We start from the raw sequence: 21,226 nt of genomic DNA on the forward strand, positions 1-21,226 counted from the left end.
TACCTCCATTCGTGTCCACTCAGCAGCTTGCGTAACTCTCGGTGCATTGTGGGACTGGATGTGTGCGTTTGTGTGTGCAACGTGAGTCGGTGTGCCGAGATGACATTGCAAAGTAAAGAGGACGGAGGCTGTTTTGGTGCATAGTAAAAACTTGATATATGGCTGCACTGTAATCACACTGACCCAAGAAGACACACGCCTACACACACATGCATACACACCATCTATCTATCAGGCTCTACAGCCTCCTGAATGTGTGCGCATACAGTAAACAGACACACGTGCAAATAAATGGCCCACGCACACAGTCACACAACCTCCCCATAAATCATGCATGTAAAGAAATCAGCCTTACAGTGGGACTATGAGTCTGTGTGTGATTATTTTGTGCAAATGTGCTCACATTTGCAAACTCTCAGAAAGAGCCACTTAGCCAGCACAGACCAGTGTCCCCGTCGATAAAGAGTTAAAATGCAAATTATTAATCCTATTTGGTTCCAGGGGAGAGAACCGGCTGGGAATGCGACTGTGAAATCCTGTTTGAATTGCGCCCAGCCTCTCATGGTCCACTGTTCAGCGTGTCGGCCCTGCACCATCATGTGGAAATGTCAGAAATTACCACTTGGGACAAAGCAGAGTGCATAAAAGGGGGAGAATTTCAGACAAAAAAAAAAAAAAAACTGGAGGTTGAGGGGGTGAATCACTGCATCCCATTTTTGAGAAGATTCTGCTCAGAAATATGGAGTTTTTGTCAGTGGAGCAGGTTTCTTTGGTTTGCTTCCATTCATGTGTTTATTTCAAACAGATTTTAAATGTAAGTGGCAACAGTTCCTGCACCAGGTTTGGCAAGTTTCCCAGGAAGAACCAAATTATTACTCCACTGTGAAAAAAATGTTTTGAAAAAATAATCCCCATCAGACCAATTTTCTGTGCTCTAGTAGAGATAATTTGACCGGTAACCAAGGTATTGCTGATTCTTATCTCTTTCAGAAGGTTTACACCAATTTCTTTCATTCGCAGACAGTAACAAAACAAGAAACAGACGTAAAGTACGGCTAGATTAGGTTGGAGGCTGGCCGGCTGTGGTTGTGCGAGCTGGGGGCTTTTCCAAACACGGCCAAGACAACTAAAGAACCGCAGAACAACCAGCCGGCAAGCCACAGCACCACATCATGAGACAGAATACCAAATGAAGCAGACTCCAATATTACGCTGCCTTTACCAGTCGGAGTGTCAGGGGGGATCTATATGATGAATCATGAAGAGATTTTTCCTGGTCCTCAACTCTGTGCGCCTCGCTCTGCTTCCTTCTTTGTCTGCTTTCCCTCACTCCTCCCATTCTTTATGTTATTTTTAATGAACTCCTCTGAGCGCCTCTCTCGCTCTTGTCTGCTCTTGAACTTCTCAGATTCTGCTTTTCTTTATTTCTTCTTCTCACTATTTCTGATCTTCCCATAACTCTCCTCTCTTGCCCCTCTCCTCCTCCTCGTCCTCCCTTTTTCTCTCAATCTGTCTCTCTTTTCAATGTACATAGCTGTGTACTCTTTAGGAGGGAGCCCTGGCGGTATCTATGGCAACCGGATTGCTAGGCAACAGCCATTTCTCCCCTTCCTCTCTCTCGGCACTGTGTGGCAGCAGCAACAATTAACCAATCAAAAGCGCAGAGGGAATGTCAGAGTAAGTGAAAAGTTCAAAACAAATCCATGTCTGAGCATGGGCTACAAGTACGCATCCAATCAATAAGTATCGGCTGTTAAGGTTATCATGTCTGACTTTACAGAGTTCTTTTGAATGTATCCCAGGCCTTTTATTTAAACGTAATCAAAATACCCCAAAGATGTCTTGAAGATCCTTTCAAGGATAAGTTGTGACTATTTGTCACAGATAAATGGTCTTAAACCTTATTTATCAGATACTAAATTGTGGCACATAAATGACAGTTGAACAAGTTTTACCTTGGTTTATTCTCAATCAGGAAGAGTTGAATGTTTACAAAAATATGCTGGCTGGAAACAAGAGAGACATGTTGAGAAATTGTTGATTTTCAGCTTGATCAACCATGACTGGCTGGTCGGAAACCCAATTTCACAATTGATCAGTGAACCCACCACATTTGAGCGCATTCAACAACACTCTTAGGTGAGGATGTTGTTACAGAAGAATCTAAATATTTGTTTTCATTGTCAGTGAGCTGTTTAAAAATGAAGTCATTTAAAAGAAAACTATATTTTGTACAACACACACACATATATATATATATATATATATATATATATATATATATAGCAAAGTTGCTCAGCTCTAAGCTTTTAACTTCTGCCTGTTGTGGATTATACTGGATTTGGAAACATAAGCAGTCTTTTGTAAAGGTCTACATACACTTGAAGTCAAAGTTTTAGTAATTCCACCCCTGGCAACTTGCACTAATACCTAAAATAAAATGTTAAAGACACTTTTAAAAGCACACATTTGTTTTAAATTATTGGCAAAACCCTCTTTCAGATCAACTTCTCCTTCAAACAGTGCCGCGACGAACTCTCTGCTCATAGTGTAAATAATAAATAACCCTCAGGAAGGCAGAGAGGCTAGAAAAAATATAGAAAATACTGTGAATGTTGGTGAATTTTAAGTCAGAAGATTATATCCACTTGTTAAAAAAATGTTCCTCCCTGTCTATTTACAAATCAGACTGTTTGCCTGTTTTTGATCTCTTAGGATTAGATTCATTATTATTTAGTGATCGCCATAATAATCAGAGAGGGAGTTATTTTAGTTATACATTCCTAAAGTCACATTTTATAAAACAGTCATTTGGATTTTAAATTAAATAAATAAAATTTTACTGTAAAATATATATAAAATCCATTTTTATGGTCACAGTATATAACATTGAGTATGCACATAGTCCATACATATTCTTTATACTGTGTGAGGTATTATACAGTATATTACTCCAAGTGTTCAATCATTTGCCTTTACCTTAACATAAACTTTAATGCTTCCCCATTCTGACAAAATCTTTTATAAATGTGTTGAACTGCTTCAGCCACAACAGCAACATCTTCTTCTAGAGGAGCATTTCTGTGGTCAGACACTGATGTTGGACGAGGATACCTGGCTCATTGTCTCAGTTACATTTAATTCATATGATGTTCTGTCAGGCTGAGCCCACGACTCTGCACAGACCGGTCAGGTTTTTTTACACTGTGGTCATTCATCCATGATGGTCATTCATCCAACATGTCATGTTGGAGCTGAATTTGTTATCTATCCCAATCTGCTCCCACATTGTCAGGATCATTAATAAAATGTGCTGGTATACTTCTGTCATTGAAAATACAGCATTCAAGCCAAATTCCCAAAATTTACACTTTACACATAAAAGCGCTTTTCTTCTGGCAACTTTTCTCCTGACTCATCCATTTGATTGCTAGTAAGAGGCATGATTCAAGCAGTGGCAGCACACTTTTCACCACCACATCCAATGCTCTGCATTGTGCTTGACAACATAAGGTTTGCGTGTTGCTGCTCAGCCATGGAAACCTGCTGACTCTGCAGAAGGTTGGTGACGTCTGTGCAAATTGTTCCTCAGTATCGAAAAATGTCCTCTGTTTGACTGTTTGTAGACAGCAGGTAGAGGACAGGGACGCCATTTTAAAAACACAAGGCAGAAAAGTGAAAAGGAGGGGGGACATAATAACCCTCAATGTTGAGAAGGTACAGAGGGAAACTGACCTTCAAAGGGCTCAATTACATGTCGCACACACACAGATAGGCACTGGAAGTTGGGCATGATTGGCCGTATGGTACGTTTGCACAACTAGCTGGCAGAATCACACACACAAAGATGCTAATGCATGTGTATGCAGAGTGTGTGTGTTTTCCAAAGCACACATGCAAATAAACACACAAGAATTCAGAGTGTCCCTGCTGCTCCACACTGTAGGACCGTCTGTCCGTCCAGATAAAGTGGGCTCTGAATCTCAGTTCTGATTTGAGAAAGGGAGGGGGGTATTTAATGACAACTGCACCCCCAGCTTCCTCTTCCTCTTTCCTATCCTCCCGCCATTTTTGTTTTCAATATACTTTGGTCTCAGTCACACCAGGATGTCTCTCAGTTTGTAACCTTTTCCTGAGATTTCCCTAACATTCCGATCCATACCTATAAAACCAATTTACAGGTGTGGCGCTGCAGGTCCGACCTCGAGCAGAAGCACCCCCCGCCACCGCCACTACTACATCTCCACAGACACCTCCTCTTTGTCTTCTACCCCCACCCCTCCCAACATCACATCAATGCCAAAAGAGACCTCCACACCTCCACCTTACCCTCTCTCTCTCCCTCCCTCTACACCTCCAACCTCTTCTTCTCCTGTTTGGGAGCAAAAGGAAAAAAACACTATATGTGGTGCAGTCATGAATTTTAATGCCACTGCTCAGTCTGAGTAAACACTACATTGGCTCGCATTCAGATATATATATGGGCGATGTTCATAATGGTGGATGATTTCAGAGACATTAGACGCTAAACAAAGAAGAAAATAATTGTGAGGGGAGCCAAAGCTGATTGATGAAGCACAACACGGGGAGACAAAATGGAAAATGGGAGAGGCAGGAAGGGAAGGAGGAAGGGGAGAAGAAAGTAGTGAAAGATGGACCAAGAGAATGAAGGAAAATCTCATCTCCTTGTGGAATAATCCGCCATTTATCACACTGATGGTAAGGAACAGGAAGGGAACGCTTCAGAAACGATCTCACAGCTTCTGTGATAAGTTTCTGTAAGTAGCAGCTCACACTCCTGTTGTGGTAGCTGCATACATGCTATAGCGTCTAGACAGCCAGGATATAGCATAAATTATGCATGCAGGTTTTGCTCTGAACTAACAGATATATTAATATTATTACACGTGTGGCGATATATAAAAGGGTGGACCGCTCAGCAGATTGGGTTAATGCATATTGACGCATACACATTCACATCAGCGCATACACACTCAATCGCACGCGCACACGCCTTGCAAATAAATGTGCACGCACACACACACACTGCCACCCTCCAAAAATGGCTAAGCTTCCTTTTTCATTTCAGCAGAGAAGATTGCATTTTCTGAAGCAGTGTGTGTGCGCGTGTGTATTTCTGTGTCAGGAGGGAGTGTGTGTGTGCGTGTGTGTAGGTGTGTGTGTGTGTGTGTTGGAGGGGAGCACATTAAGTGATTCAAATGCTGTCTCTCTTGCACTCCTCCAGTGAAGAGACCCAGAACTCCAGCCTGACCATATAAATATATATTCATATAGCCAGGGTCAGTTTGTTGTTTAGGACAGGCCAATTTAAAAGCACACTGCCAATTAAATAACAGGCAGCACAGCTTCAGCCTGGACAATGTTGCAGTGCAGCATACATAGAACAGATAGGGTGAGTGTGTGTGCTTGTGCACTGTGCGTTTATCAGCTCTGAGCAAATTGCTTGCTTTTTAAGACCTTGCAGAACAAAGAAAAGAGATACTCCTTTTTTCAAAATGTCTGCAACTATTTCTGTTGCCTTTCCGCAAAAGAAAACTGTAGCAATTTCACTAAACATTACCAACCAAAGCACAACTTCGCTCCGGATTAATAGATTCTGTTTCCCTTAAAGGAGTGATCAAAAACCAACAAAGCATAAAGACACAAGGTACCGTAATGGTGAACACAATCCACAAACCGGCCCACAAAACGAAACATTCTGAAAGATAAAGATTGTGTGCCGAGTTGAGCCTGTAGCTGACATAAATGGACTTTAGGGTTTGATTCTAGACTTCAGCATTTAGCAGAATCTGTGTTCTTGTACGTCACCAGAAACATTTCATAGTCTAAATCAGTCAGTACAGAAAAAAACTGCTAATTTCCATACAACTCTGAGTTCTACTCAACAGAATACAAAGTTCTGTGAATTCTAAGTAAATTTAAAGAGATGGTTCCAGATATACATCGTTGGCAACATTTATTGGCATCCCTGGTAAAAACATGCACAAAAACCTTATAGCAGCACAATAATCCCACCAATAAAAATTAGATTTGATTGGAATCTTAATAATGAGTGAGATTTCTAAAAAAAAAAAAGAAAAAAAAAAGCTAAAACTAAAACATCAGGTGCATCCTACAAGATTCTTAATGCTGTGTGATATTCAGTATGTTTAGCTACAAGCATGCTAGGAACCTACTAGTACGACCATAATAGTGTGGTAAAAATAATTTTCAACAGGACTGTAAATTACAAGAAATTAAACTCATCTCAACACCACAAACATAAGGGTTTTTATCCTGTTGACAGAGCCAGAACAATATCTCTATCACGTTAGCCTAAAACTGGCCTAAGGGGAAGAAAGCATTAGTAAACAATATGGTGGATATTCGTTTACAACCTCATGATATTATGCACCAGTGAACTAATGGACACTTTGTAAGCTATTGAGCCATGCTGAGAGCGGTAAATGAAAACATACACACACTCAGGGTTTAACTATAAAGAGCGCTATGGATTAAGAGGTCTGTGACAGTATTACTGGTGTTTGTTCTTTAGAGCTGGTGAATGTTGTGTGAAGAGTCATTTGTTCTCTCATTAAGCCGGTATGTAACCTTGCAGCTGATTCAACAAGGTTAAAGCATGTTGCATTGATTAGAGTCTTTTTTAAATGGAGATACATCTATGATTTTGTTTCTGTGCTAATCCAGAAACTGAAGAAAAAACAAAAAAAACAAAGCAAATATGAGCTTCAAAATATTTGAAGTTGGTAAATCTAACCCTAGAGAATATGCCTGGCTCCCGGTGTGCTGAATGCTATCTTACGATAACACACCAGGTGCTCAGCCATAGAGCTGTAAGTAGTGAAAATGTTTCGTTGTTTAAATATCTTAGTATTTGATGATACATTCACTTGTAATCTTTTGAAAGCCTGGTGATTATTTTTGTTCACAAAAATGCATCTGTTTTTGTGCTTGGAAAACATACAGCCAGAGCTCGATGTTATCGTCGTCATGTTCTTTAAAAAAACAAAACAAAACTGGTAACAGTATATAATACTGCTCTGTGTTTTGTAAAAGGGCCAAAAGCAAATTTTATGAGCTGGTCAATTGGACCAGAAGAAATTACAAGAACATTTCAGATTTTAGATACATTTGGCATTATTTCTAAAGAGTCTTTAGAGTCTAAAACATTTAACGAGTAAAAACATAAAGAAATTGTGATTCTGGCAATAATATTCTTCCAGAGCTTCAGTTGCCCAGACAGTGGAAACTGCCACAAAGAGAGAAAAGTCTAGTTATTCTTGTTTTAAAGTGGCTTCAGAGCAATTATGTCAAGAATCAATCAATCAATCAGTAACGGATGTTTCAATGTGTCCTTTAATACGGATTAATTCCATGCTTGCTTAACTTGTGAATTTAAAAGAAAATCAAAGTTAAAAACTCAACTAAGTAGACAGAAAGATGTCTTAGGAGAATGAAACTAAGCTAAAAAATAAACGCTGAAAAAGCTGCCTATGAAATTGTCGGCTCAAACAGTCGATCTAAATATAATGTATTTATTCTGAGTCATTGTGGTTCAAGGGTCATTACGGTACATTATTGTCAATTTAAATGAAATAAAGATACTTTGTACTCATGCAAATTCCAGTTATTAATAAAAGATGTATGCCACAGTGCCTTGCAGAAGTTTAATATCAATTATTGATACATCTTAAACTTTTCCAGATGTACTAAGTTCAGTTCAAATAAGTACGGATGATTTCTGAAGGCAACTGAGAGCTGAATTTTATTTAGTGCTACCAGATTAAAAGTGTCAAAATATGTAAGCCACACTCTTCAGATTTCTATTGTAAACATTTCTGAATGTCATCTTTCAATTTCATTTCACTTCACAGTCAGGCGTTATTTTGTGTTGGTCCATCAGATAAGACCCAGATGGAATATGTTTGTGGTCGTAGCACGACGGAGGAAGAACATTTAAAAAAATCAATACGTTTGCAAAGCACCATATGTGAAGAGATTAGATTTTAAATATGAATTTTTGGATGCTCAGTAACAATAAATAGCATGACACAAAAAGCTGAATTTAAAGTCATACTAATGACAAACAATTGTTTGAAATAAACTTGGCTGCAACTCACTTTGAATGTCTTTGATGCAATTGCATCAAAGACATTCATTTGATCTTGACGTGCTGTTAAGGAATAGTGTGTGAATTGATAACCTTCAATGTCCAAATAATAAAGGACATTACATCTCCTACCTACAAACAAAATGCAGCTATAGGAGTGACTATAATCAGGCAACACTGAATTTGATCAGAGTTGCTGAAATCTAGAGTGAAGAATCGTATTTTTCATCTTCTTTACACCAGATAAAAGGCATGATTTTTTTATGACTGTAATTTATTCATAAATGGTAGTTGTTGCAGACATTGTTGTTTCAGTGAGCGCTGTCTCAGAGGGTTACTATTGCCATCTCTCAGCAAGCCGGTTGCTTGAATGGCTTTTCTCCAGGTATTTTGGCTTCCTCTTACAGTTTTCTACACCTTTGTTGCCCTGTAATGGACAACGGCTTGTGTATGCGCTGCTGTGTTAATGGCGGAAAAACAAATTACTGTTCCAGGAAGACTGTTTATCCTCCGTCAGTGGCCATGTTAACTAGCCTGAGCATTCATGACGTTAGCTAGCATTAGTATAGCAGAGAGCAAGGGGAGAGGGTGTGAGCAGCACATACACAAAGTTGATTGACGGCGCTAAGACATTCTTCCTGCCTCTGATTGATTGTTTCTGACCAACAACACATTTCTGTATGTCAGGAGAACCACGAAGAGGAGCTTAATTTTTCACAGATTAAGTGTCTCATGTTATGCTGCCAGAGCAGTAATAATTTAACAAATATGTAAAAAACATATTTTTTATAAAAGTTACATACTGCAGTTTTAACAGGTACTTCTCTCTGTTGCCCACTGACCTAATCAACAAAGAGAAGCCTCTGCGGATGAAAAATTATCTGGTTAACACATAACATGACATAGAAAGAACTGAGGATGCATACACTGAGGATTTGAGTGAGCACTGTACTCAACCAAAACACTTCTTCAGGAGAATCATTGGGTCATAACAATATTCTGATTTGGAGACATTGTTAGAACTAGAGTGAAATCTCCTGAACCAGAACTCCTTATGCATTGATTCTTAATCCTTTATTCACATGACGTGAATAATGGACAAGGACGGACATATTCAGACGGCAGACTCACGCTTGTGGTTGCTCTTGCGTTGGAAGGGAAGTGTGTGTCGCTCTGAGTCCTCTTCACCCTCCTCATCTGCCAGGTGTGTGTGAGTGTAATGGTAGCTCAGCCCAGGACGGTTCTTATATCGCTTGCCACAGACTGCAACACACCCATATGATTTGTGTAAGCTTTGCTTCGAATAATGACAAAGTTGGAAAGAAACCATGCATTTTCAAAAAATGTTATTTTTAGGACACAAACAAGTCTTCATTATTGGTAAAAGTTAATATTTTTTAGTAGTCAGTATGCATCAATGTAGCCACAGACAGATGTGAAGCGTGATCAGCAGAGCTGATTTTACAACAAGATAAAAATGACACTACAAGGTTTTTGCCCGAAAGCAAGAATATGTACAATGACATTCTTTTAAAACAGTAACAAGGGGTGGAAGGACAACTCATGCTACAAAATCCTCACCAAAGAGAAGTTTTTCTCATAAAAACCCTATGCAGAAGTTATATCATCATGTGAACATTTCTGGCGAGAGAAGCTCAAGTTATTATAAAGGATTTAAAGTGAAGTGCTTTAAGCTTGACAACCTGTTGTATCTGTGTTAGACATTCTCATTTTGAGGTGAGAAAGAAGGACGTTCTTGAGTTGCAGTGTTGTGTCGACACACTCAGCTGGCAAAAGTTCTTGCCTATTGGCTCATTTACATTATCATTAAAGAAACCTCAGCGTTTTGGATATTCCGTAAAAAAAATAGAAATGTTCACAGAGTGACAAATGAGATGCAAATGAATCCATAAACCATATTGTGAGCTGTGACAACAAAAGATGGGAATTATGTTTCCCAAAAATAAGCTAAATCTAATCTTGTTTCAGGAACAAGAAATGTCCTTACACCCCTAAAAATAATGCAAAATAATAATAATAATAATAATAATAATAATAATAATGATAATAATAATAATAATAATAATAATGTGTGTGTTTACAAAGCTGTGTTAATATGCGTTATGGTTGCTAATTTTTGAATGCCAACAAGTTAGTGAAGTAAATGTAGTTCTTTTTCCTCAAAAGCTCTTTTATTAGTTACGTCAAGGCTGGACTACCATAACTATTTTCTATACAGAAGTTCACAAAATGCAACTGAAAGCCTTCATCTGATGCAAACCACTGCAGCAAGATAAAAATGAAAGGGATCATATTTCTCCTAGTTTAGCTTCCCTTCATTGGCTTCCTGTTAAATTCAGAATAGAGTTCAAGATTCTCATTGTCACATCTAACCCCTTAATAATCAGCTCCATCAGACATCAGAGATCTGATTGTTCCATATGTTCCTAACAGAGAACTTCGCTCTCTGACTGCAGGTTTACTGATGGTTTCTAGAGTTTCTCAAAGCACAACGGGAGGCAGATCCTCCTCTCCTGCGGAACCAGCTCCCAATTTAAGTGCTTGAGACTGTAGGCTTAAAACTTTTCTTTTTGATAAAGCTTACAGCAATGTTTGCCCAGTCAACTGAGGTGAGGTAGATCTTTTGGCCAGATCCGGCAGGAGAGAATCCAGTCTTTCAGGGCAGTCCTCTACGGCTCTCTCATGCCTCGTTCACACAGATAATTATCTTGAACAATCTCTGTAGTTATGCTGCTGGCCACTTTCCCTCACTGTCTTCTTCTACTCTCCAATTCGCATTATTTGATGTTATTGCAATTGCTAAATTGTTGTTTTCTCTCAGTTATTTTTTTCTCTCTCCATAGACGCTCCACCTTGTCTGGCATTCTGTTTGGCGGTGGTGCCTTCCTGGAGGACAGCATAGGTTGAGACAATGCTGTCAACAACTAGACATCCTGCCTTTTCTGCTGTAAACTTTTAATATTACATTAACATAGAAAGTACTCTTATTTCATTTATTCCGTTTCTTTTTGGTGCATTCTGCTCTGTCTTCTCAAACCCCTGTGTCAGATGTCCGCTTGTACTGAGTCGGGTTCTGCTGGAGGTTTCTTCCTGTTAAAGGACAGCATTTCCTCTCCACTGTCACTACATGCATGCTCAGTATGAGAGGTTGCTCTAAAATCAACCTGACACAAGAAATTGTCTGCTGTCACTACATGCTCATCCAGGAAAAGTGAATGCTGCAAGTCAATGACTCGATGCAGTGTACTGGATTAGATAAAAACTATTTTAATTAGATTAATAAACTGATCTTAACGCACTGTTTGATCACTAGGATAAACCAGAACGCATGTGTGATTGAATTGAAGTGCCTCAAGATGACATTTGTTGTGAATTGGCATTATGTAAACAAACTGAATTGGATAAAAGACCCAACGCTCACTGTCACAGACGTAAGGCTTATCTCTGTCTTCAATGGCAGGCAGCTCTTGTCTTTTCCTCATTCCTCCAACACCATAGGCCTGTAAATAAACACCCACACAAACACACACGTAAGAACTCTCATGCAAACACATGTAAAGGTAGACACATAAATGTTTGAACTTCCACACTCTTCACATGTGGCTTGTATGAATGAAAAAAATAAATAAATATATTTCGAAAGAACATAACAGCACAACCCTCACGAGTGTGTTCAAGTGTCTCTACACGCAAACACACACACGCACACACACACGTTAGGATTCTAATCATCTGCTCTCAGTGCAAAGCTACACTTCCAGCAGGAGGGGGCTGATGACACCTAGCAGGGGAGCAACAGTTCCAATTAGCAACCCTGGTGTCTGTGTGTGTGTGTGAGAGAGAGAGAGAAACAGAGTCTGTGTGTATGTGCTGCATGTGTGTGGGATGATTTTCAGAATACATTGTTAACACTTGATTATCCTCCCATAGGATGCGCAAAAAGAGTGGGAAAATAAGACCTCCGTGCTCTAATCAAAGTTGTAAAAAAACAGAAGAAAAAAAAAAAAAGAGGTCATCCCAGCGTGATTTAATCTCTAGATCTGTTTGCTTTTAATCGGGCCAAGTCCTGCGTTGTCAGAGGAAATCTCATTACATTAGTGTGGTATGCAGAGAACTGACAAATGATTACATGTCACACTGTGAGAACGTAGACTCCAGTGTACTCCAGTTTAGAGCCTGGAAACACAGAGGTCACTGTTTGTCTCATCACTGTTTAACTCTGAGCTCTGGCTGGCCTATTTCTCTTATGTTGACCTCACTTTCTCACACAGACAGCCAACCAGGCGCTCTGTAATCACATGAAAACTGACCACGATGTGGAAACTTGGAGAAAAAAAAATAGTCTGAAATCATTGCTGTCCTACCCGTGCTTTGGTACGGTTCTTGCGCTTCGGTACGTCTTCCTCCATGTCGTCCACCTCCAGCTCATGAGGAAAATCCCCAACAAGCAGCTTCTATAAAAAGAGAGAAAGGTGGACTATCATGAAGGACTCTTATCCTCGCTGCAACAACAGAGCTGCAGCACAGGTCAGATCAACCTACACAGAACAAAGAAATGACAAAGTGTAAATTACTGCTTTACTGCAAGTACACTGCTGCCTCCTTTCTACAGCAGATATGCAGCATTCAAATCTGTAAAAGGCCTTCATATACATGTATATTTTATCACACAGGTATACCCTCACACTGGTACAAAAAAAAGGAAAATGTATACATTTCATTATTTGTACATTGAAAAATGCCTTAAAAATAAATGTACTAGAATTTTTTTCCCCCCAATTTATATTACTTTCATTTACTTTTTCAAATGGATTTAAGTTTTTAGAAATTTCTAATTAGTAATTATAATTTCCGGCTTCATTGGAGTATAAATGACATGAAACTTGGATCCATTTCTTTTAGCCACTGGCAGTTCTTCTGGCAGAACTCCCCGATTTATCATGTACAAGATGGTAAGGAAAGTAAGAACATTTTTTTAAAAGTCTCCAAAGCTCACTGAAATAGATCTGCAGCAGAAAGAGATTTCTTTAAAAACCACTATCTAGATTCCAGAAAATTTACTACATGCCACAACTAGAACCATGCAATTTGATTAGATGAGACTATAAGTTAATTTCACTTCACTTTGGTCGAAAACTATAGAACAAATAAGTGGATCTGTGATGCTGTGGGCATGTTTCTCTTCAGAAAACCATTAAAGATGGCATCCTTAAAAATGGCAACATTAACTATTTAAAATACCACGATATTGGGCCTTTCATCATGAGTGATCTAATACATGGCAAATTCAACACAGAATTGGTTCAACAGACAAAAAAAAAAAAAATCAACGTTCGTTCATTGTTACAATATTTAACAGATGTGCATCCTGTTTCCACTCTGCTTATCTTTATTTTTTTTTAAATCATGTTTATTCATTAAGTTCCTTCCATTCTCATGATTTGGTGTTGATTAACACCAAATCATGAAGAAGGCAATAAAATAAGGAAGCCTGCTTGAGCTTTTTTCACTCTTAGTTTGTTCTTTTTTAATTGTGATATTGCGTGTAGCTGCCTGATGATCAAGAAAAGAATGAGGTGTGAATTAAATGTTTTGAGACATTAATATTGATACACTATAAAATGTGATTTTTTTGTTTGTTTTCAAACTATTGTGGAGATACAACACAGGATCGCTGAGAGAGGAAAGTACAGATATTAATTATAATTTAGCAATTTCACCAACTTCAGGTGAACAGTCTCAACTTTCCCTTTTCTATAACTATTTCATGTTTAGATGGAAGGCAGTGGCATGTTGCTGAATGAAAAACATTCGGGGTAAACCACTGGTTCTGTGACTTGGCTTCACTTCAGTGAACTAGAGCCAGCTGGTGCTGGGAGCTCACCTTGACCCTAGTTTCTCAAAAAAAACCTTCCTGCAGTTAAACTGGAGAACTCAAAAACAAGTTTAAGTACAGAAACATTAAGTGTAACATCATGAAATCAAGTGATGCCACCTTCTCTCACGTTTGATATCTGTTGTCGTGTGCCCTCAGTTAAACGGACTCAGAATTGGGTTGCAGATTATCTAGTGTAAAACGAGGGTAGTTGCTCCATAAAAAGAAGGATAAAACCAAGCTCCAGATGCAGACACATCCTGTTTTAGGTCAAGCTCCAAAAACATGAGTTCTTACGCCTGCTGTAAAAGAAATTGATGGCCTCTTTTATCAGACTCCTGTGCGTCCTAAATATCCACCGTCTGTGTAGGGCCCATTCCGCGAATAATCCCAGCATTGGGTGTAAAAATAGTTGAGTGGCCCTTTTCAGATGTGTGATTTCTGTCACCACTTTGGAACAATACTGGCTCATGATCTCATGATCAGTAAAGTAAATGTGATAAATGAACAATCTGTTAATGTCAGACTCCTTATAAATGGAGAACAATCGTAATAGAGAAGGAGTAAAGCGTGGACATGGAGCTTGTGGAGGGCACAGGGTAGTGCCAGCCTGGAGACAGGGGAAGCCCTGGATTAGAGGCCTTAAACACAGAACCAACACTCAAAGGGGCAATGCAAGCTTTTATCTCTAAAGTCCTAATCAATTAGCCCTTTATCTGGGCTACTTCATAAGGCTATGGGAAATATTCTAGAGTTTATTCTAGGTATAAACAAATAGATTTTTTTTAATGGGTGTTTCGTACGGAGATTTTCAGACTTCTCACCGAGTGGAAGTCTGAAGCACGTGCCTGCACACAGAGAGCCCGCAGGGAGCGATCAGAGCCACAGGAGGCTGTGTCAGCACCAGAACACATTCTTCAGGAAACAAAGGCAATAACAGACAAAGACGCACAAACATAGCCAGATAAAAAGACAGAGATGCTGTACTATCAGAAACAACACAGCAAAATACAAAGAACAAAACAGAAAAGGAGAAAAACTTAGAAAAGGAAGGAAAAGGACGCAGAGCCCCACCTGACATTCACTCATTGGCTCCTCTTCCTTGGTCTCCACCTTCTTGTCCAGCGTCTCCCCAGCAAGCAGCGACTCCAGGACAGGGCCGTCTGGGATGCCCCCCTCCTTCTTTAGAGAGGTCTCATAGTCTGGACATTTGTCAGACAATCAATGTTAGTTAGCATATTTCAAATAAAAGTGAATGTGAACAGGTGAGCTGATGGAAACTGGAGTTAGCTGGTTCAGGAAACAAGGAACGTTACTTCTGCAGTGTGCAGGCATTAAAAACAATTAACTGCATTCTGAAATTATAAAGGCGGCTTGTGGATTCTCTACTACAGAAATGTCAGTTCCTTCTCAAAAACGGGCAGCAGATCAATAAATAAGTAAATAAATTACAGTGTAAAGCAGATCACATTTTGTAATTGTGAGGATTTGGGTTTTTACTGTGTGTTTATTTTGGCTTCTGTTTCTTGTGAGTCTCTGTGTTGTCCCATCAGCCCCTGATTGTTCCCAGGTGTGTCTCGTTCCCTTGATTATGCAATATGGAAAAGAGTGTAAAAGTGAAAGCAAGTCATGATATTGTGTAAAGAGGTATCTGAGGGTGATTTATTGTTTTTGGTTAGTGTAATAAATCCTGAAAATGCGCTGCCCTGTCTCTTACTCACCAATTTTGAATTCGATAGGTAGAAGCCGTGGGTCCTCCAAGATGTTTAGCCGTCTCTTCTTGCGCCAGCAGCGGGCAGGATACGTGTACAGCTGACCTGGAGCATGACCTGAAACACAGGATGTTTCACAGCAGGTTAGAAAAAAGTAGCATAAATCTAATTTAACTTTTAAAACATGACTGAAATAAAAGTTTAACTGTAAGTGCTAAACTCTCAAAGCACAAGTTTCTAGTGGCAGCCAACAAACACATGCACACAACAGTATTCCTCCTAAGAGTAGTTGGTGCCAACGGTGCATCGTTGCCTACAGGGGTGTCTGAATTGCTGCCAAAATACATTGACTTTACAGAAAAAGAAGAAGCGCCGAGGAAATACCCTTTGGGGAAAGCTGGAAACTTGTGAGAGGGAGGGAAAAGAGAAAACGCCTTGGAAGAAAAAGGTACCACAGAGGGTTGAACGTAAGAAAGAGAAATGGGAGAAGGACGGAAAAAATTGGGAGACAAATGAGTGGAGAGCTGTAAACACACCAGGGGTCTGCACTTTTGACCAACAATTATATGTAAGGCGATGGTTTTAAAATTAATTGCTAGTTTTTGTATTTCCTCTGTTGTTTTTTATGGATTCTTTGTGGGATGAAAAATTAATCATGATTTATCAATTATGAAAATAATTGTCAACTAATTGAATATTCAATTAACTGTTGACTGAAATATACAGACTCAAAAAAAAATCCAAGAAATTTGCTGAAAGAACAACACAGTCAGAGCAGCAATTATGCTAGCCTGGTTAATAAAAAAAAAAAAAAAAAAAACAGCCCTTTGTTTCACTGCATTTGCTTCATACAGAAGATCTGGATTCTCAGAGCTGAGAAACGATTACTTCTGGAGGCGTGGACTGTGTTGATGTTTTAAACGTTACCCAGTTCCTAACATACAGCTATGACGTATGTAATACACCAGTTGAACAGCATGAAGTTTACAGAAAATTGCCTGCGTTGCAAATAACCATCCTCCACTGTTGGAAAGAAGTCCTGGTCCGATCAAGGCAGCTGTTGTTGTTAATTCAATATTTGAAAGCATGTCCAACACGCACTGAATGGCTTTGTTTACTTCCTCCACTGCTATTGGTAAAACTACAGGCAGACTACAATTATAAACCATCGCAGCAAATAGATGTCATCATTCACAATTTCTCCTTCTGTTCATTGGTTGGTCCGCTCAAAACTCTAGAGGAGGGAATCCAAGTTAATGTGTGAAAGTCCAGACTGTGCTGCAAGTTACTTTTTTTTAGCAGAGTTGGACAAGAAGGCAATGTCCAAGCTACAATTATGTCAAAGCTACACAAAAAATGTATACATTTTCCATTTAAGTAAAAAATCTTTTTGTCTGTAAATGTGTTTTACCTTGAACTCCTCAATTAGCAGGTTTAGCTTCACCTGGTTCAAATTCACTTTTTCATACCAGGCCATAAGGTTTGGATTTTTTTTTTCCCTCCCTTAATAATTAATACTTTCATTTGAAAACTGCATATTGTGTTTACATATGTTGACTAAGATTTAAATTGGTTTGATATTCTGAAATAATGAAGTGTGACAAACATGCAAAAAATAGGAAATCGGCAAGGGACATAAAAATCAGGAAGCTATAGATAATCAAATTTGTTTGGAGAAAAATAAAACAAAACTTAAAGGCTGAAATAAAATAGCTGCGTAAGGGTGCACAGATCTTTTCGAATTGCTCTCTCTATTTGTATATTAGTGCATAAATACATATACATCCCTGGAATCTATGGCCCTCAATAGTAATTAAGCTCTAAAGCTGGTATATATAAAAATGCTCAAGTAAGTTTTTTGAGGTTTAGGGCAACTTTATTTTGTTATAATCAATATAGAGACGTCTGAACTGTAAAGGTTGCGAACATCTGCACACAAACAGATAATACCTGTAAAGAACAGTGTGGAGGGGCACACACACAACCACACACACCCATGCACACACACCTGGTCCACGGTGGTTCTTCTCCATCCAGATATAGCAGTTGCTCTGGGCCACGCCAGTCTGCGAGTCCAGGAAGGGCAGCCGCATGGAGCGCTCCGCACACAGGCGGGCATTGTAGCTGCGACAGTGTTCAATGGCCTCCTTATAAAACTCCTCTCCAAGACTGAGAGTCAACACAGAGAGAGGGAGAGAGCAGCAGGAAGCTCACAGACAGGCGGCAGCGGAGGAAAAACCAAACAGGGAGAGTTTCATCATGACTTTCAGGAACATGTAGAGGGCATGGTTTTTATATCGGGGTGTGTGTGTGTGTGTTCAGGCTTCATGTTGCACTTACAGGGGACACGTATGTGTGTGTGTGTAAGTCAAAAGGGGCAGTGGATACACACACAGCATATATGCGTGTGTGTGTGTGTGTGTGTGTGTATGTGTTGCCGTGGAGATGCCCACAGTCCTATCAGCGGATGAGCTGGCATCTACTCTCACATGCTCAAGCTGTACAGTAAAACAATACTTCCTCGCTGGAGTGCTGTCTGCACTGTATTTTCCACACCCGTAGAAGTGAGAGTTTGATTAACATTCAGCGTAATATTCACTCCCAGCCTCCCCTCCCAGCCACCTACCTGTTTTTGATGACTGCACCTCCAGATTGCCTGCAGGGGGAAGCAGAAGAAGAGAAAGAAGAAGGGGGGAAAAAAAACAACAGATGTGTGGTGAGTCACTCGTTCACCCCACCCCAATTTTCTCCACATTTTGTTCAGCTTTCCAACACTTCACTTTCACTTTTTTTTTCTGCTCATTGAAATGTCTCTTTCCATGTTTAACTTTCACACTCTGCCTCTATCTGTACGTCTTTCCTCTTTTTTTTAATTTTATTTCATTATTCTTCGCACTTCTTTCTCTGGTTTTCTCTCTCCTGTTAATCACTCCTCTCCAGTGTCTTCCTGCTGAGTGCAGACATCAAGGTCACTCAGCTACACAGACTGTAGATACAGGACACACAAAACCATACACACACACACACACACACACACCCACACACACACACACACGCACGCACACACACACACACACACACACACACTGAGTTACAGTGCAGAGCCAACAGCGGCTTCACAAAAATAGTGCAGAGTAGCTGCTGGTAGTGATTTGTTCGATTTTTTTGTGTGTTTTTTTTTTTCTATGTGCCATCGCCAAAGAACAAGACTGACTGATTTCTACACAAAGAGAGCTTGCTGCAGATGTGGATGTGTGAAAAATTTGGTGTTTGGCTGAAAAGGGTGTGGTAAAAGTCGTAAAAGTAAAGAGAACCTGAAACAAACGAGGATAAGGCATCTTTTGTGTTCAGATGCACTGAAGCTTAAACGTTTAAAATCCTCAAACATGATTTGTAAAGGTTTTCTTGTGGCGGTATCAGCTTTCATAGAGAAGAAATGAGCAGAGAGAAAAAGGGGAGACACATGTTGGGAATCAAACCCCAGACCTGAGTTTATGACTAACAGCCTCTATTTATCGAGTCCCTGCTTCAACGCTACAGCACACGCTGTCCCTCAAATAATTTTTTTTTATCTAACAAAGATAACCTGAGTAAATGCAAAGAGCCAAATGATGATTTAATTTATTAGGAAGAGAGAAGCTATCCAAACCATGCTGGCTGGGCCAATGTGAAAAAGTAATTGCTCCCTTAATCTAATAACTGGTTGTTGTACCCTTAGCAACAACAACTGACATCAAGTGTAAGCAATAACGGGCTATATTTTGCATCACTGTTGCTAAGCCAGGTTGGTTTTGAAAGCTTTGTCCTCTTACTAAATTAAAACATTATTTCAAAACTACATTTTGTATTTCCTCTGGTTTTCTGCGTCCGATAATTAAATTGCTTTGATATCCTGAAACGTTTGAGTATGACAAACCAAAACAGAGACAAAAGAAATGAGAAAGGGGCAAAACTATTTTCCACACCACTGTATCATGAGGAGGGAAATAAACTCAACCAATTTCTATTCTTTAAGGGAGCAAGTCAGAAGAAGGTGTTGTTGACACCAACACACAGCCCAAGGTTGTTAAAAGCCCGTAACGGGACTCTTAATGTTACGAACATCATCACGAACAAAGTTTCAATGCAGGTTTGGTGGAATCCGGTGGAAGCGGACAAGTTTAATTGGCCAAGCTTAAAAGCAATCACTAATAATTGGTTATTATTTACTGGGATGTATTTGTGAATAAACCAAGCTAAAACACAAAGTTTGGTTCTAAGCACAACACAACAATCAAACAACGAAGATTACTCTTCGCACTTTTACGCAGTTAATTTTCCAGTTCGATTAGATCTTAAACTTAAATGTTAAACAATTTAAAATGTTTGAATTTATCTATGTTGAAACTGTTGATTCAGATTTAAAATCCTTAGTTTTTTTGTGTCTTAGGCTGGCTCTGTGATATATACACCAGATCAGTGTTAAAGGTATAAAGAATTCAAGAAATATTTCAATGTAGTAATAAACGAAGTCTCAGTTATTGTCAGATGAACCTATCAGAGTAACTGTCTGCACTTCATCCCTGATACTTGTCATCGATCTATTCCAGGTTTTACATCAGCTGCACCACAGAAGCTGCAAATATGAATTTAAAGTTATTTTTAATTAAACAAAGAAGTTTATTTCTGCAAACAAATGAAACATTTCCCAAAAGATGGTAAAATAATGTACAGGGTCTATGACTCAGGTAATGAAAAATATCTACATTATAGCTAAATCTTAGGCTGGAAATTCTTATTATTATTTTTATTATTATTATTGTTACTTTTATTATTATTATTACACGGAGATTATAAAATATATAGGCTTGAACTTGTCTTAGCAACAGAAACATTTTTGCCCTGAAGCAACTAAAAACTATATTAATGTATTATATAATATTGTTAATTTATTTATTGACTAAAATCTAATATCCTCCCTTCTAGCTCAAAGCTCCAAATTTCTGCAAAATTACACAGAAACACATTAAATATTTTTAGATCCTCTCTAATTAACAGATAAAAAGCAACTCAAAACCAACTCAGAGACTTACAAAGTCTCACTGGCACAGATAATTATTTCAGTCTGATTCAGTTTAGTGCCACGCTGCAAACCAGAGCATATAATTACAACCAGTAAGGAATAAAAGCTAAACTGACTAACAAAAACATTTTTTTTAAAAAATCATTAAGAAAGCTTGTGACACTGTTGAATAAAATCAGCAGTCCTGTGTGGAAGTACAGCTCAGCAGTCACACCGAACAGATGCTGGAACGGCCTGACAGCCTGAGCGTGGCAACATCAAAATCTCACAAACCTGATCTGCAACCTCGAGGGTCATCACTGACCACACGCATTAAAGGATGTGACTGGACCTCAATATGCTGAGCTGAGGTCCACTAAGGGGCCACAACACCTTTTGCTGAGGTGAATGCTCTTTTTGACAAAAATGTTACCACTCAGCTCTCA

The 21,226-nt window shown here is 39.1% G+C and overlaps 1 protein-coding gene across 1 annotated transcript in view; it reads right to left on the minus strand.

The window, feature by feature from the left end:
• The window catches only part of dpf1 (double PHD fingers 1), a 59,451-nt gene that overhangs the window by 22,434 nt on the left and 15,791 nt on the right, over nt 1–21,226 (minus strand). Inside the window, exons 2-8 of the mRNA XM_007575987.2 lie at nt 18,366–18,395; nt 17,748–17,908; nt 15,749–15,856; nt 15,102–15,229; nt 12,517–12,606; nt 11,574–11,652; nt 9,263–9,394 (exon numbers count right to left, since the gene is read on the minus strand). Of these exons, the coding sequence (XP_007576049.1) occupies nt 9,263–9,394; nt 11,574–11,652; nt 12,517–12,606; nt 15,102–15,229; nt 15,749–15,856; nt 17,748–17,908; nt 18,366–18,395 (728 nt within the window). The remainder of the gene's footprint in view (nt 1–9,262; nt 9,395–11,573; nt 11,653–12,516; nt 12,607–15,101; nt 15,230–15,748; nt 15,857–17,747; nt 17,909–18,365; nt 18,396–21,226) is intronic.

The sequence above is a fragment of the Poecilia formosa genome, unplaced genomic scaffold (genome assembly GCF_000485575.1).
Source record: "Poecilia formosa unplaced genomic scaffold, Poecilia_formosa-5.1.2 Scaffold393, whole genome shotgun sequence".
NCBI lineage: Eukaryota > Metazoa > Chordata > Actinopteri > Cyprinodontiformes > Poeciliidae > Poecilia > Poecilia formosa.